Raw genomic sequence first — 27,862 nt, forward strand, 5'->3', positions numbered from 1 at the left:
TGGAAATTGCCCTTGTTTGCCATTTAGTTGAAGAGTAGTCATCATTGGATACAGATGGAAGATGGCAGACAGATTGCTGCTTGTATAGTTGATAAGCATCTTTCCCCCATCAGCAGGATTTCAGGAGAAGGCGAGAACCCTGAATAAGCTGAAAAAGGCTAGGACACTATTGTTCATTTGCACTGCTGGCAAATCAGAACTTATCAGTCATAGCCATTCTTGAAATGGTTCTGATTATAGCTACACTTGGTTCTGTTTGGTATGCATTTGGGTGTGGGCGTATACCTATGTTCCTCAGACTAGGCTACGTTTACATTGGATACGTTTTTTTGCTCAAATCTGATCTTTCTGTCTTGGCAGTTCACTTTCATGCTCGTAAGTGACCCATGTTTGTCATTGGTTGGAATAAACCTGAAATTACCCGCAGAAATGCAGTCTTTCATCATCAATTTTTTTTCAATAATCTGATTTTGAGTTCGCACATGAAACAAATTACATCTGTCTTACATTTAAAGGGTCCTTAAAATGCCTGTATTCTCTGTTTTTTCTTTGGCGTAGCTGGGACAGGGATCCATGTTAGGCTAAAAGCTCGCTAATCACTAGATAAGTGGCTTTTACCATCTCTTCTCTCTAAAGTCTATTTCCCAAAAACAAACTGGGCTACCGACGAGCCATCTGAAAAAAAAAATAGTCGGGTATTTCACTCTGAGGCAAAATAACAGGGCTGTAAATAGGCGTATTTAAGGAAAGAACAAAAGAGATTTAAGCTCCAGTTCTATAATGTAAACGCAATCTGACATTTGAGTAGGCCCAGCATTCTTTGTCCTGATTTCTGCTGAACAAGGAGGAAAGGGGGAGGACTCTTTTGCAAGAACAGCATTTATGCCGAAGGCTGTCAACATCACCGATCCTACTGACTGGTCAAGAGGTCGCAAATGAACAGGCATAGGTACAGTTCTGACGAGTGGTCAGATGGAGCAGCCTTTAATGCGTCCTTTACTTGCTCGTGCTCCCTTGGGGTTGAGAGGTGGAAACCAGGGCAGGTAGGAATGCATGAGAAAATGCTTGCTGCGTTTCAAACCTCTGGAGAACGACAGTGACACAGATTCTCCCACCAACAGCTGAGTTTCTTCCACACTGTACTGGCTTTTGTTTGGTGGATGAGCAAAAGCAAAAGTAGGCTAGTCCTACCTTTGCACCCTATGTGTAGGCCAGTGAAGTGCTGACATACTACTGACTACAGCCTGAAAGCTTCTTTGTGGTAATGGTAGAGGGAGAGTTTAGTGTGATCCTTTCTCCACCACTTAAGAGTAATCTTTGTGCTAAGCTGCGTTTGGGAAACCTATTATAAGTGGTCAATCAAGACAACTTAAAAAGAAAATGGCTAGTTTGCTAGAATGGACCACGTTCTGAGATGCAACGGTGCAGAGGGTGGGCTCAGAATATTTTTGGCTTGGAGTCCATTTGTGAGATGAGTGATGGAAGAAAGGGAGGAGACGGGATGGAGGTGGGTGTGGCGTTTGTTCGTCGAGTTGGACTGAGAAGAGGTTATATAAAAGGCTTGAGGGTCAGGAGGAGGAGGAGTTTGAGACGTGGTCCTTCTCCCAAAATTCTGTTATGTCATAACTCCATTAAAATATTGACATAAAAATGTACGTATTATATAAGACTATATAAATCTTTGCATATATTTCTTTTTATATATTTAAGGATTAGCCCACCCCTGCATCACCTGAGCCAAACCATTACCCTCTGCAGGGGTGTTGCTGTCCTATAAGGGTGGATTAAAGAATCATAATCTACAGACCTTAGTCTGTAATACTACCATAAAATACTACTAAACCCTTTAACTTAGGCTTAAGTAATGTTTAAGTAAGGTTTTACACTATTATGTTATATTCTCTGTAGTGTGTGCATCTATTATATATTGTTTTGATTCATCTAGGGATAACAGAAGATTGCTAAATAAGAAACAGTGATTCCTTTGCTACTCTGATCTCACTAAAGTAGGTGTTCCATGCCCTGTAAAGTGCTAAAAATATCCAGAGTCCATTATTGGCCTACATAATAATAGGTCTCATTCACAGCTACAGCACATGAGTGAGAAATCACATTGAAATGGACATACAGTAAGGGCAGAAGAAAATGCCAAGGTGGTCATTTTGAACACCCAGGCATCTGAAGAAAAAAAGGAAACAAGACAATGACTAGCCAGTCGGAACATCAACCAGTCCAGCACACCAGCCTGAAATGAACCCGGACCTTTTTCACTTTTTAGTCCATGTCCCTGGTCATTGATTTGTCGTTTCATACCATTTAAGACAAATGATTTGCCAGTGTGATACCACCTCCCTGTCATCAAGCGAAAATGCTAAGCTAGCTCACAGACCCTCTCTAACACTGTACATCACTCAGGGAGTTAGGACTCTAAACTGTGCAGTGCTAACATGTGATTGATTCTCATAATCTGATGTCTTAACTCTGAACTAAATTATAGGAATATGAATAAATTAAGTACTAATATTAAAATTATACTAATACTATAATATTATCATATATATTTATATAACATTAATTTAACATTATTAATGTATCATTATATTTTGAAAGATGTATGAATTCAATATGTAGTTTATGTAATTATACGAGTAAGGAGTGTGGGCCCTCATATGTGCCTGTGCAGTTAAACAAATAACACTAAAGCCATATTCGAATTGGATTTGAATCCCACCCAGATAAGCATCTCTGTGATTTTCTAGGAAGGTGTCAACTGGCACTGGTTTGTGAGGGGTATTTGGGTGAAGCTGGAGTCAGTTCAATGCACAGGAATCCTTAAGACCATGGTTCTCAAAACAGAGTCTGCGATTTGTCCCCTAAGCCAGTATAAACCTTGACATGAGCCGAAAGAAATGTTTTATGGGCCACTACACACTCATCAGTCTGAAAAAAGGCCAAACCTGACAAGTACAATGGTAACTACACTAAGTTTGGTTTTGGGGAGAACAGATAAGATCATAGACTAAACCATAATGTACTCTGTCTCAATTTTCTAGCAAACAAGAACACAAAGCTAGCGCAGCTGAAACTGGTAGAAAACACACTGATTACACAAAAAAAATGTTCAAACTCACACACAAATGAGGAGAACAACTCCTGAAGACTAGGCTACGTTTACATTGGATAAGTTTTTTTGCTCAAATCTGATCTTTCTGTCTTGGCAGTTCACTTTCATGCTCGTAAGTGACCCATGTTTGTCATTGGTTGGAATAAACCTGAAATTACCCGCAGAAACGCAGTCTTTCATCATCAATTTTTTTTCAATAATCTGATTTTGAGTTCGCACATGAAACAAATTACATCTGTCTTACATTTAAAGGGTCCTTAAAATGCCTGTATTCTCTGTTTTTTCTTTGGCGTAGCTGGGACAGGGATCCATGTTAGGCTAAAAGCTCGCTAATCACTAGATAAGTGGCTTTTACCATCTCTTCTCTCTAACGTCTATTTCCCAAAAACAAACTGGGCTACCGACGAGCCATCTGAAAAAAAAATAGTCGGGTATTTCACTCTGAGGCAAAATAACAGGGCTGTAAATAGGCGTATTTAAGGAAAGAACAAAAGAGATTTAAGCTCCAGTTCTATAATGTAAACGCAATCTGACATTTGAGTAGGCCCAGCATTCTTTGTCCTGATTTCTGCTGAACAAGAAATGTTCAAACTCACACACAAATGAGGAGAACAACTCCTGAAAAAAAAAAAATAGATTCTGGGCACTATTTGTAACTGTGTAACTGTGTGGAGCGATCGCATGCTCCTGCTACAGCATGTGCTCTCATCAAATATGTATTTGCGCAAAATTAAAGCAGCATTATGCAAGAATTTGTGTTTTTTTTGCTCCTGGGCTCCCACTGCAGCTGGTGGAGTGTCATTCCCTTTCACTCCACTGCCGTAAATACCAATTGCGCTTTGAGCTCTCCTATGTGGACAGCTATGAATGTGCATTTGCTGACAAGCTGAGAGACATAGAACCGGCATCTGAGATGCTGAAGAAGCTTGTAGGCTGAGGCTGTGGAGTATATAGGTTATACCGGTACATAGTCACCGTACAGTGGTAATGACAAAGACACCATTCACCATACACCACAAGTCAGTGTACAATCGACGTGAAGCTGTTTTTTTAAGGTCAACATGCTACATAGTGTTGATGAGCTTTAAACAGTTGGACTGTATTCATAACATAAACTCTAACCTTGTAATAAAGAAAACTCTAAAATGTCACATGACAAAACATTTATTTGCCAGAGTTTGCCTTTTTTTTTTCTTCTTCTCAAGTTCCTTATATGGGTGTGATGCAGACTACAGAATGCGAGTTCTGTAGTCTGTAGTTCTGTAGAAAGCAGCTGATGTTACCTCATCACCTTCTGGAAGCTGCAGTCAACAGCTTTTCAATTAAGCTGCTGCAACGAAGCAACGCTGAAGGTTCCTCGCTCCCTATCTGTACAGGGATCTCAAATCTGTAGCCTGTTTGCTTTGAAGATGCCTTTGTACTGGGTCAGGCACACACACACTCACACACACACACGCCTGTGTACTGTTCAGGGGTCTGCAAACTGTGATAGAATAGACTGTAAAGTTTTCACTGAGCTAAGGACAGCGTGCTCACTCCCTCACACTCACTGCCCACTTTTCCAGCGACCCTCTGGTTCTCCACGTGTGAGTGTGCGTTCATCTCCGCTTCACCTGCTTATTGTGTTCTGGTTCTCCGCCCACTCATGCATATTTATAAATGCGCGTGCCTTTGAATCCAGCCGTTCTGAATAAAGAGTCCAGTAGTCGTTGTGTTTTTCTCCTTAAATTGTTCTGTCAACTTTTGGTCGAAATGATCTTTAAAAATAGACTTGAAAAAGAAGACCAAACGTCGGGCTAATCGTCCAGTGCCAAATTATCTGCGAAATGAAATCAGATCAAGTTCCCGTGACGACTGGGAACGGAGGAGTTTCGCGGAGAGCTCTGCTATTATATAATAGCCGAGGACTGTCGTTTTAAAGTCGTGGCCGATTGAATCTGACGTTGTTCTCGAAGCGGGGGGGGGGGGGGGGGGGGGGTACACAAAGAGAGAGCGAGAGAGAGAGAGAGAGAGAACGCGCGCGAGAGGGGGAGGAAGAGGGAGCGCTCGAGAGAGAGAGAGAGAGAGCGAGCGTCGTGTGTGAGAGTTTAGCGCTGCGCTAGAAGCACCAAGTTGGCTGAAGGGACGGATATATCCGCCTGAAACATGTCTCTTCTCGGCTGTTCTCCTTCCTCGGCTCCTCTAACTCGGGCTTAACCTCTCGTCAGGAAAACTTCAAAATGGAAGCGCTCACTTTCCTCGTGCGGCTCCTCGCGCTCTTCGTCGGCGGGAAGCAGTTTGTCAGGTAAGGCAGTGAGGCGATGCTGACTGGACACCACTGGTGCTGGGAGGCTCCTAAAACCCGTGTGGATTTTCGTCCTGACTGATAACATTTTAAAATAAGATTTGCTTCTTATGACTAAAAACACTAAAAAAGAGGTTTAATTTAATCTTAGCAAAGGAGAGAGGTACATTTCACCATTTTATTGCTCAAAGAGAGTTAATTTATTTATATATATATATTTGTAATACATGTAGATATATATATATGTATATTTCTCTATGTAGTTATTTATATGTTTATATATAATATTATAATATATTAATACAACCATTGCACTAACTAATGAAACGGCTTTGTAAACCCAATGTTAATCCTAAATAAATGAGGACCTTATGTTTAGAAATTGTATGAGCCCCCACGTTCAGTTTGGTGGGGCGTGTCAGTTTGATCTTATGGGGGCCACCCAACTGCTCCAGCTCTCCAGACCCTGAGCATTGGACTATAGCAGAAAGGCAGACAGAGAAAAGTAGCAGCTGTGTTAGAAGTGGCAATGAGTTGAGAAAATCCACTGCTAAAGTGTTGAGTGCCGAAGTGTTTACTAGCTAAAACTGGAATTACACATTCCAGTCGAGGCCCACAATAGAAAGTGAGAGAAAATAGAATGATGCACCATTTTGCCAAGCTTGAGTTGTTTCCTTCTGCTGAATCATCAGTAAGAGAGTAGAAATACTCTCTCAGTCACTGTCACTAGTCACAGGGAGCCTTATGGAGCTGGTAGGGTATAGAATAATAAGGGTATAGAAAACATAAGTCGTCTTACTAAAGTCGTTTTAAACAGTGGCTCTTCATATATGACAAAAGATTATGATACATGAGCTGCTTCTGAATATGTTGCCTTCTAAATTCAAGAAATGCTGGCCTGAATTAGCTAAAGACAAAAGATTTACCATACACCTGCTAAATATATGTGAACTTGATAGTAGGAACTAAATGACAACATGTGCAGGCTGTGATCTTTCACTCTCAGTTCATGAAATATACACTGGAAAAAAAAATTATATCTGTCATGACGCTTTGTGATAATTTGTCTGTCACATTTTTCACTGACACTTTTTCCATTTTCACATTGTCGCTTTTCTCAATGCATGATTTATTTCTAGCAAGGATATGTGTTTTTTTATTATTATTATTATTATATCCAGCCTCCTTTTCTGCCTCTTGCTCTTTTACGTGCTGCCTATGCGGCGCGGCACTTGCCAGAAGAGCGTGAAAGCAGCTGATGTTACCTCATCACCTTCTGGAAGCTGCAGTTAACAGCTTTTCAATTAAGCTGCTGCAACGAAGCAACGCTGAAGGTTCCTCGCTCCCTATCTGTACAGGGATCTCAAATCTGTAGCCTGTTTGCTTTGAAGATGCCTTTGTACTGGGTCAGGCACACACACACTCACACACACACGCCTGTGTACTCTAGCACTGCTTGTTATTGACAAAAGACAGGTTTTGTGATTATAGGACTATATCCACAGTTCTACAGACAGTGTTCAGTGTGACAGGTTCAAACCACAAACTAGTGACAGGGGCTTAGGTGCCGATAGCTCATTGATGTATAAGGGCAGCGAAGGCTATTACGTCTAAAAGAAGGGATTTTTAATGATGGCTACTGAAGGAATGTGTCATGACACACAGCTGATTGTCATGGGGCTGCGTAACGTCAGGGTACCTATGCTGAGCCCTGGTTCAAACAGTGGAGTGATGCATACTGTTTTTGTTTACATGGACAGCCAGGTATGTGTTTGCTGTTTACCTGTGGGGTGTGCAAAATGTTTGCATCTTAAAACTTAAAGAATCTGCTGCTAATGTCTTACAGCTAGTCACCACAGGATGCCTTTAGAGGTCCTGTAGAGTAAGATATTTAGGTGGCACACAGAGTACCTACTGCATATTAAGCATATGGTCATAATGTTTTGGCTCATTGGTGTATTGTGATTTCAGTTTGGTTTGAAGTGTACAATAGTGAATCAGTAGGTTCACTACCGATTGGTTGACTTGATCAAAATAATGCCCTATTGTTAAATAATTCTAATACCTTGATAGAATCATTATTCAGAGCTGGGATTGGTCGACATGCTCGCAGAACACAGTAACAAGGCTTATTTACTGGTTGCTGTCTAATAGAGGTATGTCCACTTGTTTTATGGTGAAGTTTGTGTTTTTCAAAACCAGCAGTAGCATTGTTACAAGTAAATTTGCATTTGCAAGTCTCCAGTTACGTCCCCAGTCAGTACGGGTAAGACTGAAGCCAAATCCCAGGTCAAAAAAGGGAAGTATTGAGTCATAACAGGCAAGTCTGAAGTCACGACTCAGTACAAGCAAGCCCCAAAACGAGCCTTGAATCAGTACAGGCAAGTGTCCAGTTGAACCTCTAGTCATTGCAGGCTACTAAAGCCAAATCCCAGATTAGTACAAGCAAGTCTCAAGTTGGAAGTCAAGTCCCAAGTCAGTAAAGGTGCATGTATTTGTCACTGAACAGTGAAATGTGTCCTCCACATTTAACCCATCTGTGGTAGTGAACACACACACACACACACACAAACTAGTGGCAGTGAGTACACACACACCCAGAGTGGTGGGCAGCCAACTCCAGCGCCCAGGGAGCAGAGAGGGTAAAGGGCCTTGCTCAAGGGCCCAACAGTGGCAGCTTGCCGAGCCCAGGAATTGAACCCACAGCCCGGCACTCTAACCGCTGAGCCACCACTGCCAGTGAAGGTACCATTCAAGTCTCAGAGTCTCGAGTCAGTACAGGCAAGACTGAAGACGAGCCTTAAGTCAGTACAGGCAAGTCTCCAGCTGAATCCCCCACTCAGTACAGTCAAGACACTACACTACATGACTTTGTTTGTGGTAGCAGATTATAAAAAGACTGGAAATCTCACACTTCCCCATTGAAATTTGCTAAGTTTATGGTGATGCAAAAAAATGTCAGTCCAGTGTCGGACATGTACTAGCGCCAGAATGTAGCTGCTGCATCATACATGGAACTTATAGTGAGTAGAGTAGTATATGCTACTAGATTACGCTTAGAATTGAGTCGAAAATATCATGCATTTTATACTCCAACACACACTAGAGCTCTCAGAGTTGACATTTGGATTCTCTCTCCAACTGTCAACTCTGATTGATGAAAAAATCTGCTAGAGCAAACAGCACAGACTCAGCCAGACTGACAATCGGGGTAAAAATTGTGTAGTGTAACCCTTGCTTTAACAGTAGAAGCAAAACTAAGTTACAAGCAAGTCTCAAGTGGAGTTCCAAGTCCTAAACTTTGATTCTTACACATATACATTTCAGATATAACAGGAGAGACATTTAGGAGCATTGCTAAATTCTTACCCATCTAATGGGTACACATACACATACTATAGCCCCTTTTAAAGTGAGACCATGTGTGAATAGAGCAGGTAATTGTCAAGTGAATTCACAGTGGATGTGTCGATAGCCTCATTCGCCATCTTCGATGTGCTGTAAACAAAGCACTGCTATTTCCGCTATTTCATACTTTTGGCGTCCTGCCGTGCCTCCTGCATGTGCTACGCATACCCTTGTCTAAACCACGCGGAACATTTCCTGAGATTTGAGTAATGAAAATGCCATTTTACATTTTGCTTTATTGATACGATCGCTGCTTTTATATCTGTAATACAATTGATGGACCATTTTCTCTGAGGGTACAGATCAACACCTGCAGCCCGCTCTCCCTCAAATTTAACGGTACACAATAATTCGAATGTCCCATTTAAAAGCCTCACCATGATCCAAGTATTGCGGTGTGCCAAGACCAATCTCAGAAATGGCTGTAGGCACGGAATTGTAATGGGATTCAGATTCACTCCATGTGCTCGGAATGGAGTGCTTAAGCTGCTGAAAGGGTGAAAGACCATTCCGTTTAACGGCTTCTTACAGTTTTTTTTTTCTTTTTTTTTGGTGAGAGTTCAAGCAGAAGACTCAGCCGTGTAGTTTATAATATTTGAATCCTTTTCGGGATGCAACATCTTCCAAGCAGGATTCGGCCGTATTCAATAAAGCGTAAGGCATTGCAACAATAATTTGCCGTTACATTTTGCAAAGGAGGACGTGAATGAGTTTGTCAGTGGCTGTTAGTGCTGCTAATGGCCCTGTTTTCCTTTTTCCATATTCCAAACATCCCAGAATTACATTAACAAGCAGGAAAATTCTGCTGAATTTAGAGCCGATTGACCTACATGAGTGAGCCCTCTGTGATGTTAGCCTAGTTTGACTATGCTGAAACTACCGAGAACCCATTTAAAGCACCCAGTGGAGCATCTGTGAAGCCTCTCCTGTTTACATCATCATTTTCGGCCCTTATCTGTGTTGATTCTTGTTTATTTTGATTTGATTTGTTTGTGAAGGCATTTTTGTAGCTCCATTGGCAACCATTGTAATCCATGGTCTGCCAAACAGTATTAGAATCAACGGCAAACATAACATGAACATTAGGATTAGTTATATAGAATGTTATGGAACTTGGAAATGACACGTAAGTATCACATTATGAAAAGATTTTAGAGCACTTTTCCAGTCACTGCAGCAAATGGGCAATAGAAGTAGTGGTAGTAACAGTTGTTTCCTACACTGTAGCTGTTGAATTGGCTGCATAATTTCATTTTAGTTTCCTTTAAATTACACATGAAAGTCTTCCAGCATGCTGGCCTAAAATGTATATAGGGTGAATATAAAGTGTGAAATTCAATTACTGTACCTCTTTAGATAGTTTTTCAGGCCTACTTCTGTTGTGCCTCTAGTTTAAAATGTGTTTCTTTAAAAGATCTCTTAATAAAAAAAAAGAATTAATTGAAAAAGAACCAACCAAAAGACCCCAAGTTCCTTTGAAAATATGCCACTCAGTTAATTTATTTTGTGTTTTCCACTGCGTTTAGTGCTGAAACCCTGAAGAGATTGCGAGACAAGACACGCCTCACCAGTGGCGCTACAAACTCAGACAGCTTGCTGAATAATCAGTTAAACTGCTGAAGTGGATAATTCACATGTTTAATGCCTAAAAACAGTTGCAAGAAAGAATTATTTGGAAGTATTTGGATTCCTATTTTTGTTATCTAAGTTACAATTATAGACGAATATAGTCTAACCTAACTAATAACACACTAACAGTTGTGCAGGTCATGTATTTTTCTGAGCACATCAGTATACATTCACAGTGCGTGCTAGAAAATGTAAGTGAACTCACCAAAAGTTTCCTGTAGCGGCAAAAAAGATTTTGCACATTGCTGGAGGAGGACCATTGGACCACTTCCCCTTATTAATGTGTTTCAGTTTATTCATATTTCTTCAATGCTTTGGTTCCACAGTCCTCTTCAGGTCGTGCCACAGCATTTCAGCTTGAAGTCATGCACTGCTGTCCTTACATTCACCTGTAAAATGTTTGAATACATCTGTGAAATTATTTTTTCCTCAGTGATGCCAGTACCTTTAAGTTCTGAGGCAGCAAATGATGCTTCAGAGTTGAGATAAGGTTTTGGTTTGCAGTGTTCTTTTCCTCCAAACACGTTGTGTGTTTGTGCTGAAAAGGCTTTTCTAAGCATATCGAGGATACTGTTAGTGCACAGAACTGATACATACTGATGCTTGAGCTAGAGGTGAAGATTGAGAGCATACACATGAGTACCTGTATGGCATTATGCTGTGGAAGAGTGGCCCAAGCAGAGTACTCCACAGAAGCTGTGAGTCTGTGAGTAGCAGAACACATCTCACCAGTGGCACTACAAACTCAGACAGATTGCTGAATAAACAATCAGTTAAACTGCTGAAATGGAGAATTGACTTCAAATTGTTCAATGCCTAGAAACAGTTGCAAAAAAGAGTGAGAATCCTTTGTAAGTACAAGACAAAGTTTATAAAGAGCAGCAGATGTTGAATAAAAAACACTGTATTCCGAAATGGACAGTGTCTGAATAGTCGTTTTTTAAGAGTCTGTGGCTATTGATGTATTTAGTCTGTGATTACATGTATCATGATATATATTGTGCATCATCAAAATGTCTTTAAGAATTGTGTAGTAGTGGTAGTATTTGTACCATATCGCCCAGCCCAGAGCGATCGGATGACAGTTCCTTGAAACGCATTGTACTCTGTTCACACCTGTACTTTGTGTTGCCCACTCATGATCCATTCACCCAGGACACGTTAGTGCCAGGTGTGAACGGCAACTGTAGCACGAGGCATGGTTCGCCCTACCATTTATTTTTTTTAAGAAGAACAGATTTGCCAGGAACCAGATATAATTGGTAATCAATATAGAAATGCAAGTAATTGTAAAGAGTTCACCTTACGTCTCTCAATATTGCAGAACTTGAAACTTAAAAGAACTATATAACAGCATTAAGACAAGCTCTGGGATGAATTTGAAATTCTAATACATAGTTAATTCATAGGAATCACTAGACATGTAATGCAAACAAGGTAGCTTGCTGCCCAGTATTACTGCAAATGATACCCGATGACATTGCTCTTGGCTACGCTCATCAGATGAAAAACGGAGCGTGCCTGAGCTCATGAACTTTCTGCAAAAGGAAGTTGAAAGCAGAGAGAGAGAGCACTTCAGTTCAAGCAGTTTGACAAAGAGAGATCCAGCAACCAAGAAACATTCCTAAAGCCAATGTCATCCAGTGACCTGGAACCCAAACAGCCATCATGCAACCAGCAGCTGTATTATCGGAGCAATACCCAAAACTACTCGCCTTTACTCACTTATATGGTATTTGTTCAGTTTTATGAGGACAATGGGATCTAGCTGCTCTTATGATGCTGGATATTTTGACGAGGAAGATATATATATATATATTTGGGTGAATAAGGCCCCAAGTTTCTGTCCAAAAAGATCCAAACATGTAGTAAGGTTCTACAAGGCCAAGGGCATTTCATGTGCTACTTGTGGTTGCACCAAATAATATGTATGAACAAGGTGCCTAGTGCCAGTGCAGATGCTGGTGTGTCCTCTGTTATACCTAGTACAGTGAAGGTGAAATCGGACAGACAGAATACAGTGCTGCTGCAGACTGCCAAGGTATGGGCAGAGGCAGGAAAATTGTTCACTGTTTGAAGGGTGGCAGCATTAAAGCTACCATTACTGAGACAAAAGGTGTTTAGCCTTCCCACAATCGGCTCTGCGTCTCTAGTCACAATAAAACGCAACATTGTAAAGACATCACAAGAAAACGTATGGAACACAGAGCAAATTAAAATTGAGGCTGTTAAAACACTGCAAGGATGATCCACAAGTCTCCAGTGGGAATATTCACATTTATGGCATTTAGCTGACGCTCTTATCCAGAGCGACTTACAGGGTTACTCGTATTACAGAGGTGGGCCAATGGAGTGTTAAGAGTCTTGCCCAAGGACTCTTATTGGTGTAGCGCAGCATAGTCACCCAGACCGGGAATCAAACCCCAGGCTCCCACATGGTGTGGTAGCTCAGTGGCAAGTAGTGGTGTTATCTCTGGCGCCACACCAACCAACTCAGATTTTTACTGGTATTTACTGATATTCAGATGTTTACTGGTAAATTTCGCCTGCTGAATGCATCATTTTACCTATTTGGAACAGTGCCACAGGTGTTGGGGCAAGTGTAAAGTCCAGAGAAAGGTGTCTTTGTATTTGATCTGAAATCTGAAACAATTAATGGACACTATGAAGAATACAGAGAATACAAAGAGGAGTGTGATGCAATTGTCTGCATTCATAGTTGACCCTATTGGTTTCTCTTTTCACCATCAGGTTACCAGTAGACTATTTAGTCTCCATCCTAAGAATGTATCAGATTGATACGCAGCAAACCTTTCTGTGGTGCCAGCGAAAGAGCCCACAGGACTATTGCATATCTCACAGGGCACACAGTAGGCCAAAAGGGAATCCCCAGTCTGGTAGAAAATGACTAATTAAGTGACACACTCTTGTTCATGGGGGTGAGGATGTTGTTACTTCAGTTGTTGAAGTTCAATGTAAAATGTGTGTCTTTAAAAGGTGCCCTAAAATTTCAAACTGTATTCACCTTGCAATAATTTGGTACATGGAAGTGACAATGTATTTGAATTTACCTTCGATGCTGTTGTATCATATTTCAAAAGTATAAAGAAAAACAGCTATAAAACATAATAGTCTTGAGTCATTATTTCCACAGTCCAAAATTTACAGCCCAATACACCCAGCCCACTACCAACAACCTTTCAAGGCTAAATGCAAAGACTTTAGGAAAATATAGAAACAAGGCTAAATGTGTCCAATGAAATATATGTCTGTTTGCCCAGAATGTATGCACAAATGCTTTGCTTTGCTGGCCTTCTATTTCTCATTTGCTGGTATTAGCAGCAGTCGGCACTATGAAAACGTAAGGAGCGTCTGACAAGAGTCAAATTTGCAGGGCTGCAGACTGAACTCTCTACTGGCAACAATCAGAGTTAACTTTAAAATGGGGCGAGAGCCGCAGTGCTTGGAGGCTCATAGTTCAATTATTTGTTCAGTTGATTGATATGCACTTGAGTACAGGGGAGAATGGCACCTATAGCCCTGTCGCTGGTTACGCACTGCATAATAGGAACACCCCACAAGACCTGCTGTTTTGCAGATGCTATGACCCAGCCGTCTGGTTATCAGAATCTGGCCCTTGTCATTGTTCACTTTACCTTTCAGTGGTTTTAATGTTGATCAGGTTATTAGTACTAATGGTGGTTCATTGTATTAGAATATATATATATATATATATATATATATATATATATATATATATATATATATATATATATATATATTAGTGTATACTAATACACTGAGTCATATATAATATTGACCTGATTATTAAGTATCAAATAACCAGGATTTTACCAAAAAGGTCAAATATGGATTAGGAAATGAACCATGGTTTTTGTGGACATTGTCCAAGAAATAATTGTACTAAACAATATTATAGTCATCTTAACACACATTTATGCCACTCATAACAGTTTCATAATAATCCAAATATACCCTTTTAAAGGATGAATATATCTTTGTTCACCAAATATTCAGACTTTGGAATTGTAATATAAATATCCTACATAAATAAAACTAAAACAAAAAATAAAACATAAATGAAACAAATAAAAACAAAAAATAAACAAAGTCTACAGACTGGCTAATTCACATTAATAAGCTCTTCTTGGACCACAGAACTCTCTGTTCAGAACAGACTGCGTTTTTTGAGTCACAGTTTTGGATCAAAAAAGAAAGAAAAACAGGAGACAAACCTGCTCTTCACTGACACACCAGAGTAATGTCACTTAAGATGTGTGTATGCTCAATGTATTATCATTGTCATATGAAGACAGACCAGTCGACTTTTTACTGATAGTGATTTTTGCTAGTACTTCTGTGTTCTGACACTCACTGTATTGTTCTGGACTGAGTTTGTATCCAGTTAGTGGATTTACAGAACAAAGCAAATAGCTGTAGTTGAATACACTCAAGATTAGAGATGCGTTTTATGGTACCAGTCACATTTGTGTCTCTTGCCTATTGTTTTGCACTCCCTCACTGCACTGTGTCTCCGGCTAAGGGACAGATAAAGCATTGTGGCCTCAAGGGAAGCCGTGTTAATGAAGAGGAACCGAAAAGGAAGTGCCAAAGGAATGGAAAGGAAATTAACTTGGTGAATGGTTTTGCAGTGAAACCAGACATTTAGCACGTCTCTCAGGGCTAATCAAAGAGGCAGCAACATTAGCATTTTACGATCTCTTTACCATCGTCCTCAAAGCCATCTTACGTCGTCTGTTGTCTTAGAGATGTCTCTGGGGGATGCTTAGCAATTAACTGATGAACATGTGCTGTGATACTGATTTGGTGTCATTGCAGTCATGGTAAATGACACACTTAATAAATACTAAATAAATTGTTAAGGTAATTAACTTATAAATATAGGGATGTTAAGATGACTGGTAGGTAAAACGTTATATTCTTTATATTCCTTTGATGAATTAAATTAGTTTTAGCCTTTAATTTAACATTTTGGCCTGTTACCTTTTTAGTGATATCTTGCAAGGACATTATGTAGAATAGTACTTGGCTGTCTGGCCTAAGTGTCATGTACCAGTACTCCTAGGATTTAATGTTTTCATGACACCTGACATGACAGACTTAAAATAGCTTGTTCCCAGGTCCAGCTGAAGAAAATACATTCCAGTTTAAAAAGACATTTTAGCCACCCTATGATGCACATTTTCCATGATAATAAGCAAAACAGTCACTTAAAAATAAACACATCAGCTAAACAAATACTAACGACTTACAATGAGATCCTGACAGTATAATTTCTCAGTTATTCTGGATAGAATGTCTTGGAGTAAGAACCTGTCATGTTCCTCAGTCCAAAGTAGACTACGACCCAACCTACAGAGCGAATATTTCATTTCAGCAGTGCATTATGAGCAATTACTTACTAATTGCAATGTGCCAGCCATTACTGTAGTATTATACTGTAATTACTAATTACTATCAATACTAATTGATTGCCGCAGGAGCAGGTTACTAGATCCAGTGTTTGTATGTGTCCAGTGATATTAGTAGCCCTATGTTTCTTGTCGTACTGCAGCCAGATTCCATCACAGCTAGGTGATGGGTCTATAAACCAGTAGGGCTGACATATGATCAGCCATAACATTAGCTCCACTGACAGGTGAGGTGTAAAGCATTGATAATCTTCATCAACAATGGCATCTGTAAGGGGTGGATATATTATGCAGCAAGTAAACAGTAAGTTTGTGAATGTGATGTGTTGCAAGCATAAGGATCTGAGCTACTTCGACAAGAATCAAATTGTAATGGCGACTGACTATCAAAGCATATCAGTGGTCAGTATCTACAAAAATAGGGTGGCCTGAGGGCACCTAAGGCTCATTGATGCTCATGGAGATCCCACCCCACAACTTACAGGACTTAAGTGTTACTGTTAGCAGTTACTGCTGATAACATCTTGCTGCCGGATACCACAGGACACAATCAGAGGTCTTTTGGAGTTCATGCATTGAAAGATCAGATCTGTTGTGGCGGCACAAGGGGGACCTACTCAGTAGATTTGTAGCCTGATAACCGCTATAAGTTGCTCAAATGAACCAAAGTAGCATTTGTTTGTTCTGCATTTATTACAAAGGGTGTCCATAAACATTTGGACATATAGTGCACATAGATAGATAGATATATGTACTATCTTTTGGTGGGCCATGTGGATGCAACAGGGTTGAACAGGGTAATTGCATTATGTTCTACATAATATTCGTATACGCAGGTAAAGTGCAGATACCTCAGTGCAAAAATATGAGAAACCCAATAATGTCAAGCAGAAAGATTCATATGAAGTGATATATGCATGTACACAAGGGAAATACAGAGAAATACAACACAACAAAAATGGCAAAATAAAAATCTACTGGTAATGGATTTTAATTATTTAAATATCTTAGAATTTCCACTTCTCTTCTTCCCATGTGGAACTATTTCTGTAGAGGGTCGTGGTATGTCGTAAGAGTTTCCCACTCTTGCTTTTAATATAGCAGAATATTTAGGAACACACATCAGCAGTCCATGATAATTGTTTCAGTTACTTTTGTGTGAGATGCAGCATTTAAAATGTCTTCAGCAGTCTCTTAGGATAGCCCTTTAGGTTTATACTGCCCCCATGTGTCTGATTCTTTTTAGGAACACATTTAGGAAGACAGCATTGACAAATAAATAAGAATTAAAAATGGAGCTGTAAGTGACAATAAACAAGGCATTATGACTACCCTCTGAGTCAGAGCCTGTATATTTAATATATATTTAGGCCACTCCTTGTTTAAATCAGTTCATGAGAAATCCAGCACAACTGTGCTGTTCTTATCTAAGCCCGTGAATCGGAAAACCAATGGGCCCAGCATCCAGAGGGCCCTGACCGACAAGGGCTTCAGTGTGCTTCAGATGCTGCTACTGCAAATGTAAAATAAATAGTACATTAAAAAACATATAGAAGAAACAAAACATGTTCTTTGTTTAATTGTAGGTGTGTCTCTGTCTTTATTGCAAATGTGATGTTGTGGGTCTAAATTATTGTTGACATATGGCATATTGTGGACAATTCCGTGGGATACTGGTTGAGGACTACCGCTGACATGTCCTCATAGCATTGGTATTTTAGAATGTAGGTTGTGTATGAATTTATTTTGAAGCACCCAAAGATGCTTGTGCACTGGATCTCATCGTACCATGATTTCTGGATTTAGATGAAAATATTATTTTTGTATGCTTTTAAGAATGCAGTAAAAATAATCAGATAGGCAAAAGGATGTCACAGGGTTCACAAGGTGTCAAATTCTAAAGTCATTCCAGAAAAAACTGGGCTGGAATAAATTATTCTGTGTATGACACTAATTCATAATAGCAACCACAATATTCAGTCAACAGAAATTGACCAATGAGAGGACAGCAGAACTGATAAAGTCAAACACAGTGAAAAGCCCATGCAAGGAACATACAGCACAGTTAGCGGCGCTAGATATTGAGAATCGGGCTAGTGAATATAAATTATGTACAGTGGCATGCAAAAGTTTGGTGCACTCCTGTTCAAAATATGTTCCTGTGAGTAGCTAAAGATGACCCGAAAAGGCGTAAAAGGTAAGGATGACACAAAAGGACAACATAGGCTTGATTATTTATTTATTTTTATTAAAAATGTAGTTTTAGAAATAACAAAAACGAAAAGTATCCAAAAAAGAGGTATCCAGGTATCCTGCATGATTTTTGACTAGAGGTTCCAAAACCCTTGGCATGCCATAGTATGCATTTCAAAATATATAAACAGTTGTTTAAACAGTTGATCTCTTTTAGTTTGTGTCCTGAGGTACAAACTGTATAATTTTCTTTTTTTGAGGTCTTAAAAAGGTATTAAATTGCATTTGAATTTGTGTTTTTTTTATTTGAAATGTTATTTATGTGGTATTTTGTGAACTGTATTTGCCCCATTTTCAAGCTTTTCAAATATTAAGAAGTGTTAAGGTAACAGGTATCATAGTAAGGGGGTATCATAGTAAGTGGTGATTTCAAGCACCTCCTAAGCCTGGTTCTCCCGTCTCACTCATGTTTAGCAAGCCTACAATTTTCCACAAGAGAGCACTATTGCTACATAGCTTTTGGTGCTTCACATCAGTGACACCGTGTGTCCTTGTTTTTCATACATCCGTTTCATCTTCCTCCTACCCTCCTTTCTACCATTCTTGTTTTCTTCTACAGTTGTACTTTTCCATACCATTTAAGATTACTTTCTTAATTTTTCAGGATTCACATTATGCCCCATAATTATGATGTCTTTGAATTTGTTCCTGTAGGGCCATGCTGAGTGACATTGGTGACTATGTAGGTACAGACATTGAGATATCCTGGTTGCCTAATCTGGATGACTTAATGAAAGGCTATGCTCGAAACTTTCGGCCGGGGATAGGAGGTGAGTTTGAGATCTACTGCTCGTGTCATTGGATTGCCCATTCATCCTTCCTCACATTTACAGTCATTCTTAGCTAAACGCTCAAAAAAGGCACATGTTTGTAGGTAAAATGCTGTGGTTTCTAGTTCCACTTCTACTCCTCCTTCTCCTCCTCCTACTGCTACTACTTCTACTCCATATAAGGTTGTGTTCCAGTACCTGAAGTCCAATTTCTGAAGTGCGATATATTTAGGCCACACGTTTTTAATGAGCTGTTTAATTCTGACTTTAGACATTAATGAGCTCTCAATACGCGTGGAGTGAGCAAGCCCACAGAAACCATCGGCACAATTATGAATCCATTATTTAATGCATTATGCAACAGCATGAATATGCATGTTCCAGCGCTGCCCACGAAAAGACGATGTTGCTAAGAATGCTTGTCAAATGTGTCACATCCAATGGCCACAGCGTAGATTTCTCTATCTCACAGCTTAACTCAGCTCAAGCCTAAGTGAACATGTATCTGAGCCATTTCCACTAAAAGGCCTTTTGCAAGGTCACTGTCTGTCTGTTTCTCTGGCTGACTTGTGAAACATTGCAGAGATGACACATTCGAATGCAAAGGTACTGTATAAGCAGTAAAAGGCTGTATGCTGAACAGACATTCATGACCATCATGGAACTCTGCTTTCCTCTTTTCCACTTCATTTCTCTGCCGGTGTGACTGCTTGTTTCATCGCCATTTCAAATGTCAGGAGCATGGAACATCTTAGAGCATGTTTGAGGGGATTTGTCATGTCTAAATGGGCGCTGAGGATTGTGTGCGTGGGTTCGTTAAAATATAACTTGAAAGAAATAGAATAATAAAAAAATAAATTGGTTACTTCAGAGTGAAGCTGATAGTTAGGGCATGGCCAATGAAAACATTTTAATGAGCAGAAAACTGCATATGGTCAAAAATTAAAAGTAGTTTTTAGTTGTTAGTTCAGTAGTTTTAGATGAACAGGGCTTTATTGGCTGATATGTCAGTTGTCAACTGTCAAATTACCTAAACTGAGATGAGCCTTATTTGTATTAAATTAGTATCAACTGTAATAAGCGCTCTCACATCAGTACGACAGTAAAACTACAATAGGACAAGCTAATTTCTAGTGGGTTCTGTTGTCTAGAAACCCAAATGACCTGTGGTCATATGATCCTAGAAAATGAAAAGTTGATGTTTTCGTGAATATAAAGCAATGCTTCATTACCAGTACCCGCTATTATATCCGCCCCTTTAATCAGCCTTTGGGCTTTTTTGATTGACTATTCTCTCTATACTCCTGCTAGTACTCTCCCAGCCTAGAGAGACTGGAGCTGAAGCTCTACCACTCAAAACTGAAATAATTAAGAGACTCTTCTAAAGAATCTCTTATTACACAATTCAGAAACTGTTTATAATGGATGTGCATGTTAGGAGGCTAAACACGGCAAGTACACTATATGGACAAAAGTATTGGGACACCTGCTCATTCATTGTCTCTTCTGAAATCAAGGGTATTAAAATGAGTTTAGCTGCTTCTGTTGGAGTAACTGTCTCTACTCTCCAGTGAAGAGGATGGGCCCCATCCCACCTTATTCCCAACTCCACAGCTCATCCTAAAAGCGTTGAATGGAACACCGTCATTCCAGAGAATACATTACCACTGCTCCACAGCTCAATGCTGGGGCACTTTATACCCATCGATCCCACGGCTGGCATTAGTGTGGCATTAGCATGGTGCCAGTCAGTTCATGTTTATGTGCTCCGGAGAGTTCTATTCTAATTACAGGGGCTAGACAAGCTGTGTTTGTGTTTACACATCTGTGTCAGCAATTGGTGCAACTTAAGGTAGGTGAATGCAATAAGTAGAAGGGGTGTCCACAAACACTTGGACATATAGTGTAAAATAAGCCACATATAAATAACATTGCTTCATCAGCAGAATTTCTTACAAACTGCTACATCTGGGTACACTTAATATTGAAAAAAAAATAATTATATATATATATATATATATATATATATATATATATATATATATATACATACGAAAGGTCGTACTGAACAAATAGCCTTGCAGAAATGAGAGGCCACGGTGCAGAAGACAGTTAGACTGCTACAGTACATTAATCAGTCTGTAAATGGAGGTGATAAAAGTATCCATTGGCAAGGAAAGGGAAGGGTCCCTTAATGGCCAGGATGTCAGTTTAGGATTGATTCAGTTCAGTTGACCCTAGATGCTGCCATAGGACCTAAACTATACAGCTAGATGCTCTATAGTTTAGTGTAAAAAGGGCCTAAAGCTCTAACGACATCTGATTTTAAAGCACATCTGCAAAACTCTTATACACAGCTCTTTTACACAGCTTTTACACAGTTCTTTTCTTGTAAAAAAAAATGACATAACAACAATGTTATAATGTTATAATAATGGAACAAATGTCCCTCAGTCTTTATTACCTCTCATCTGCAGCCTCCACCATTTCAGGCAAGAACCAAACCATCCAAACCCAAACATCACTTCATTAAAATGGCTGCTCAGCCATTAGCACATTAGCAGACTGTTCTTCAGCTGACACTGTTGAGTTTTCTGTGACATCCGGGGGGCCGGAGGGAAAGCAGGTTGGGGTTGGGGTGGTGTGTGTGTGTGTTTGGGGGGGGGTTACGTTTCCTTTTTCTCACGTTTCTTTTCACAGGACCTCCAGTGAATGTGGCCATGGCTATTGAAGTAGCTAGCATTGACCATATCTCAGAAGCCAATATGGTAATGTATGGATAACTGTGTTTTGCTTGTTGCTTTTCTTGACATAGAATATTTCAAGAAATATTGCTGGTTTGTCCAAAATTAAATATGTATGTCATTACATTACACAGTCTCAAATAAAAATCCATTTGTTATGTTTTGCCACTGCCTGTTGGATAACTGATGTGCCTGTTATAAACAATTTTGCTCATTTGAACCTTCAATATAGTTGCGACCGCATGAGCTTACCTTGTATTCGCATGTGTACATGTTTGTGCATGTGTGTGTGCTGGCAGGAGTACACCATGACCGTGTTTCTGCGTCAGAGTTGGCGAGACGACCGTCTGTCTTACAACCATACGAACAAGACCCTGGGGCTGGACAGCCGCTTTGTAGATAAACTCTGGCTACCAGACACATTCATCGTCAATGCCAAGTCAGCCTGGTTCCATGACGTCACTGTGGAGAACAAGCTCATACGCTTGCAACCTGATGGGGTCATCCTCTACAGCAGCAGGTGTGTGTGTGTGTGTGTGCATGTGTATGTATGTGTGTAGGCAGCAATGTAATGACTTTTGTTTGTTTAAAGTTTTGCCACATCGGTGTGATAACAATTTAAAATGAATTTTAAAAGTATTAAATAACATATTGGTAATAAAAGAAATAACAATAATATGTTTTCTGCTTCCGGGAGGATTTTCTGTACACTGCATGCACCAGAAAAATACATACAGATTTTTACATTTGAAAAAATTGAATGCAGAGTATAAGGGCTTAAACAATATGTTCTATATGTTTCAGTTTGTAAAAAAAACAAACAAAAAAAAACATTGCTATGTGCAATACATTCCTGATTTATCAAATATGATTAAAAATAAGTTATATGCAAAGCGTTATTTAATGAATTATGTTTAATAACTGGTCAGAAAGTCAAATAAACACTCCAGTTGTAAAGCATTACAATTTTCTGGCAATTTCTTCCTATTTGATAGTTCAGGCTTAATTAAGCTTAGGGTTAATGAAAGACACTCTCACATCTGGTATAGTCACACACAGACATTATAATAAAAACACACAGACGCACATAAGGCTGTTCCTACAACATCTATCTGTCTCACTATTGTCACTCATTTTCTATTCCAGAATCACGTCCACAGTGGCCTGCGACATGGATCTTACCAAGTACCCCATGGACGAACAGGAATGCATGCTGGACCTTGAGAGCTGTGAGTGGAGAGATTGGAGTTTTTGAATATGGTTTCATACTGCTGTTACATCAATGTGTGTTTCTTGGCACCGCAGATGGCTACTCTTCAGAGGACATCGTATATCACTGGTCAGAGAGTCAGAAATACATCCACGGACTGGACAAACTGGAGTTGTCCCAGTTCACTATTACGGACTACCGTTTCGTTACTGAGATTATGAACTTCAAATCAGGTAAATCTCATTAAAGCTTTTGACAGTTATTGTCCTAAATTACATGACAATATGTGTCAGTTTTGTTATCAGAGCTTATTGTGCATCCTCCCAATACTCCCCTACTTTTGAGTTACTATGAAACTTGTAACTCATTTTGTTTGAGGGTGAGAAAATATATTTCATTACAAAACGCATAAAAGTGATAATTAGCATAATTACTGGTTAATCATTTGTATAGTATTTTAATTGTGCCAGTCTAATATTAACTAGTTCCCTCTTGTGCTGCCACAATGATCTAACCATTCGAGGCATATTCACAAGACTTCTGAAAGTGTCCTGTGATATCTGGGACAAAGGCATTAGCAGCAGATCCTTTAAGTCCTGTTAGTTGTGAGGTGAGGCCTCCATAGATCGCATTAGTGAGCCTCAGGTGCCCATGACCCTGTCGCTGGTCTACCGGTTACCTTTTCTTTTCCTGACCACTGTATACCTCAAAAAAACCAACAAGACTCAGCCTGATGTTTTGGATATGCTCTGACCCAGTCGTCTAGCCAGTACAATTTGGCTCTTGTCAAAGTGGCGCAACTTCATATGCTTGCCATTTTTCCTGCTTTGAATACATTACCTTCAAGAACTGACTATTCACTTGCTGCCTTATATGTAGATCCCATTCCTTGACAGATGCCACTGTAGATGAAGATAATCAGCGTTTTTTACTTCACCTACTAGTGGTGCTATATTGATCAGTGAACATGTATTATTGTCATGATACATTTATTATTGTGATAATAGGTTTGTCACAGATATCATTAGCAACTACATGATTACAAATGATTACAAAGAGCATAATTGTATTGGATTCAATTGCCTGTTGACAGATGTTCCTGTTAAGAGTTTTTTCTACTAACAACTAAAATCCATCATATCAATTTCTTTCTCAGTTACTCAGTTATTTATTAAGTATCATTAATAGAAACTGCATTTTGCTGTGTTGTCTTTTTTAATAGCCGGAAGATTCCCTCGTCTCAGCTTACGTTTCCAGTTGAGACGCAATCGAGGAGTGTACATCATCCAATCCTACATGCCCTCCATCTTATTGGTAGCCATGTCATGGGTTTCTTTCTGGATCAGCCAATCAGCTGTCCCTGCAAGGGTGTCGCTAGGTTAGTTTACTCATTTCGGCAGACCGAAGAAATGTACTACTTGTGATATATATAAAATAAAATCCTACAATTAAGTTTTAAAAAAACTAAAATGAAGGAATTTTGCCCTTAGGGATCACCACAGTGCTCACCATGACAACTCTGATGGTCAGCGCTCGCTCCTCACTGCCCCGTGCCTCCGCCATAAAAGCCCTGGATGTCTATTTCTGGATCTGCTACGTGTTTGTGTTTGCTGCCCTGATTGAGTATGCCTTCGCCCACTACAATGCCGACTACAGCAAGAAAGAGAAAGCCAAGGTCAAGGCAAACAAGAGTGCTGAGGTAAAATAAAAGCGCTAAGCTCAACTCAGTGTGGTGTGCTCAAGCTGATGCCAAAATATGAGAATGATTGTTGGTTCTGGGCAAGGAAAGGAGACATTTAGCTACAGTGTTCTTCAGAACATTAGAGGGCCCATATTTCTAATGTTCAAACTCAATTGTCCTCTCCATATTTTAAACTGGAGAGGCTGATGTAAGTTATAGAAACTGTAGCCTGTTTAAAATATGCACTATTCAAATACACTATTTATAATTTACATTCCAAACATAATGCTTTTGGAAAATATAATAATGAATTATGACTAGTTCCAAAAAACACACATGCATACACTTACACATTAAAGCACTAATACTGGGTAGGGCTGCCCCTTACTCTCAGAACAGCCTTAGCCTCTCTTTTTAGCATTAATTGCACAAGCTTTCTTTGAGATTCTCTGAGAGTTTGATGCATTTAGTTACTTAAAGTTGCACCCAGTGCTGACAAAGATGTGCACAAACAGCTTTTCTAGTTCCCGTCGAGTCTATTGTCAATAGAATTGGCAGAATTCGGGAGTTGGTGTGGCGCAAGGGTTAACATCACTATCTGCCATTGAGCTACCACAACATGTGGGAGACTGTGGTTTATTTCCCAGGCTGGGAACACCAATGGTCCCTTGGGCAAGTCTTCTAAAACTACCCACCTGTAATACGCGTAACCTTGTAAGTTGCTCTGGATAAGATCCTCACGCCAATGCTCCAAAATCCAGTAGAAAGCCTTCAGTACAGTACAGACAGTTACTCTTACAAAGGCAGCATGAACTTTTTTTATACCCTTAAATGAGCAGGTGTCCCAATACTTTTGTCCATGTAGTATACAACGCTCGTATAAATTAGGTGGAAAGCATTACTGGACCTGCTACATTTCACTGATGTATTAGCATGTATTGATGATGTAGGCCTTGCGTACACTCTGGTTTCTTGGGGCTCTCCTGTGACACTCCTGTGTCTCCTTCTTTTTACAGTCCATGGTGAAGAATGGCAAGCAGGCCATGGTTCTCTTCTCTTTGTCGGTGACAGGCATGAACCAGGGTGTTCTTATCTCCAGGCAGAACCGAGCACAGCGCCCCTCAGAGACCCCAACAGAGCCACAGGAAGAGGCGGAGACGCGCAGTGCCCGTGTGCGCCGTGCTGAGCGGGAGAGCAGCCAGGAAAAGAAGTGCTGCAAGTGCAAGCCCATCGATGCCGACACCATCGACATCTACGCCCGCGCTGTCTTCCCTTTCACCTTTGCTGTGGTCAATGTCATCTACTGGGTGGCTTACACCATGTGATTTACCGAGGCCTCAGTACTGGATGCATGTAAATAGATCAGTGAAGCAAAGTGGTGCCAAAACTGTGTGACAGATTTTCTGACATTGGATCATTAGGACGATTAAACTGTTGGACTGTTGGAATTACTATGGACTTTTATGTACTTTTACAATGCCAGACTGTCATTTGTTGTGGATGGCTGATCTTCAGCTGGACTTTGCAATGAGAAGCTGTGGTGAAGCTCAGTAATCTCTCAGATTAAACCTGGAGAAACATGGGAAAGTGCCAGAAGAACTGCTTCGTATTAGGAATGTCGGACCTCGCTTTTGCACCCTCACTTACACTCACACACTTTCTTCATGTGTTACTGTACTTTGTGTTACGTTGCAGTTGATTCTGACCTCGTCTCTGCAACAACATCTGCCCTGTTTCGGCTGAAGTCCAGTGTCCTCAGAGTAGAAATTTCAGCTAAAAACTGATAAGATCAAATGACAGACAGACAACTTTGCATGACAGCTATACTGTAGTAAGTTTTTGTTCATTATTAATCCATTCTTTCATCTACAATTAATCTACAGGATTGTTTTTGACTGTCCTCGGATTCATTCATAAAAATTTAAGTAAAACCGAGACCTTTAACTCTGACTTGAGACAACGACTAAAAAAGGAGTTCCACTTTCATGAAAGAAGAGCTTAAAGACCACAAGTTAAGTAACGAACCTGTTGTGGTGTGAATGTAGACCTAAGGCCTGTGTTCTCCCACGGAACCAAGCCATATATGATACATTTTGATCAGTGTTATGATTGACCTCAACAAGCCTAATGCATGTTAGTATACAAAACATAACCTTAGATAGCATATTCTAGATATATTTATTTATTTATAATACGACGACCAGAAGTGGGAAGTAATGATGTAAACATTTATGGCAGGTATATACACTCACCGTCTAATTTATTAGAAACCCCTCCCCTGTTACTCACTCATCAGTTTAGGTCCTTTGTATATCTGCACAGTTGCAATCTGTAGCCCATCTGTTATCATGCATAAAATGCAGCACCATGGGATGTAGGGGTGCGGGAGGGGCACAGCACAGAAAAATATTTTTGGAAAATTAAAAAAAAAATCGAAATAAAAATTAATGATATAATAAATAATGGGTTGTTTTCTGTTTTTTCATATGAAGGGTTTCCAGACACGTAATGCCCGACTGTAACTGTGAGAGAAAACAAACTGTTTGTATAACAGTATGATTTATCACAGTATTTGTATTGCTACTTCACTATGACAGGACCGTATGCTCTACGGCAGTATTGGCTAGATCAGTTAGAGCACTGTGAGAAGCTGCAGGGTAAAAACAAACACTGACCCTGTTCATGACTAGGTTAATTAGGACCATGTTATTACTAGAGGAGTATAAAGACCCCCATGGCTGAGCTGTGAAGCAGTGGTCTCTGGAATGATGTTGCTCCATTCAATACTTCTGGGATGAGTTGGGGAGGTGGGGCGGTGATCGTCCAACATACTGATCTCACTAATGCTTTTGTCCTCACAGCAATGTTCTAAAATCTAGTAAAGCTCAGTTTTCCTCACCCACACGGCAACATTAAAAACACACATCTCCACCTTGGAGAGCATATAAGAACTGCAGACAAAAACCTCAGTTTTTAAAAACCTGTCCATATACATGTGGACAGGACCTTAGTCAGTAGTGGCCCAGCTGAGTGTTAGCATTTGCACATCTTTGCAATCTAAAGCAGCTAAATGCATTCATTAGAAGGGGTGTCTACAAACATTTGAACACATAGTGTATGCTATATAGCCCCATTACATTATTCACTCAATTGTAAACTAAGCTGATTGTGAGCCGTCTTACCTTAAATCAGGTAAGCAGATTAGCTTGGAGACAATCTTGCTGGTGTACAGTTAAGAATGCATTGGTTTCCATGCAGAATTTGTCAGCTCTTTATTTATGCCCACTTAATGACCACTCCTTCCTT

At 39.9% G+C, this 27,862-nt stretch overlaps 1 protein-coding gene across 1 annotated transcript; it reads left to right on the top strand.

Moving 5' to 3' along the window:
• Window positions 1-5,155: 5,155 nt before the first annotated feature.
• Window positions 5,156-26,953, top strand: gabrd (gamma-aminobutyric acid type A receptor subunit delta). Its single transcript, XM_072682166.1, has 9 exons — window positions 5,156-5,408; window positions 18,806-18,921; window positions 21,622-21,689; window positions 21,965-22,185; window positions 22,812-22,894; window positions 22,971-23,108; window positions 24,098-24,253; window positions 24,366-24,574; window positions 25,573-26,953. Exons 1-9 carry the CDS (start codon window positions 5,344-5,346, stop codon window positions 25,879-25,881), a joined length of 1,365 nt encoding a protein of 454 aa, XP_072538267.1. The 5' UTR covers window positions 5,156-5,343; the 3' UTR covers window positions 25,882-26,953.
• Window positions 26,954-27,862: the final 909 nt, after the last annotated feature.

Source organism: Salminus brasiliensis, chromosome 6 (genome assembly GCF_030463535.1).
Source record: "Salminus brasiliensis chromosome 6, fSalBra1.hap2, whole genome shotgun sequence".
NCBI classification, from domain to species: Eukaryota; Metazoa; Chordata; class Actinopteri; order Characiformes; family Bryconidae; genus Salminus; species Salminus brasiliensis.

Excerpts from the sequence above, each read along its gene's own strand:
- gabrd (XM_072682166.1), top strand. The coding sequence starts at position 5,344 with ATGGAAGCGCTCACTTTCCTCGTGCGGCTCCTCGCGCTCTTCGTCGGC. Across the intron at positions 18,922-21,621 it reads CTTTCGGCCGGGGATAGGAG|GACCTCCAGTGAATGTGGCC; the intron begins GTGAGTTTGAGA and ends TTCTTTTCACAG. Across the intron at positions 24,575-25,572 it reads AGGCAAACAAGAGTGCTGAG|TCCATGGTGAAGAATGGCAA; the intron begins GTAAAATAAAAG and ends TTCTTTTTACAG.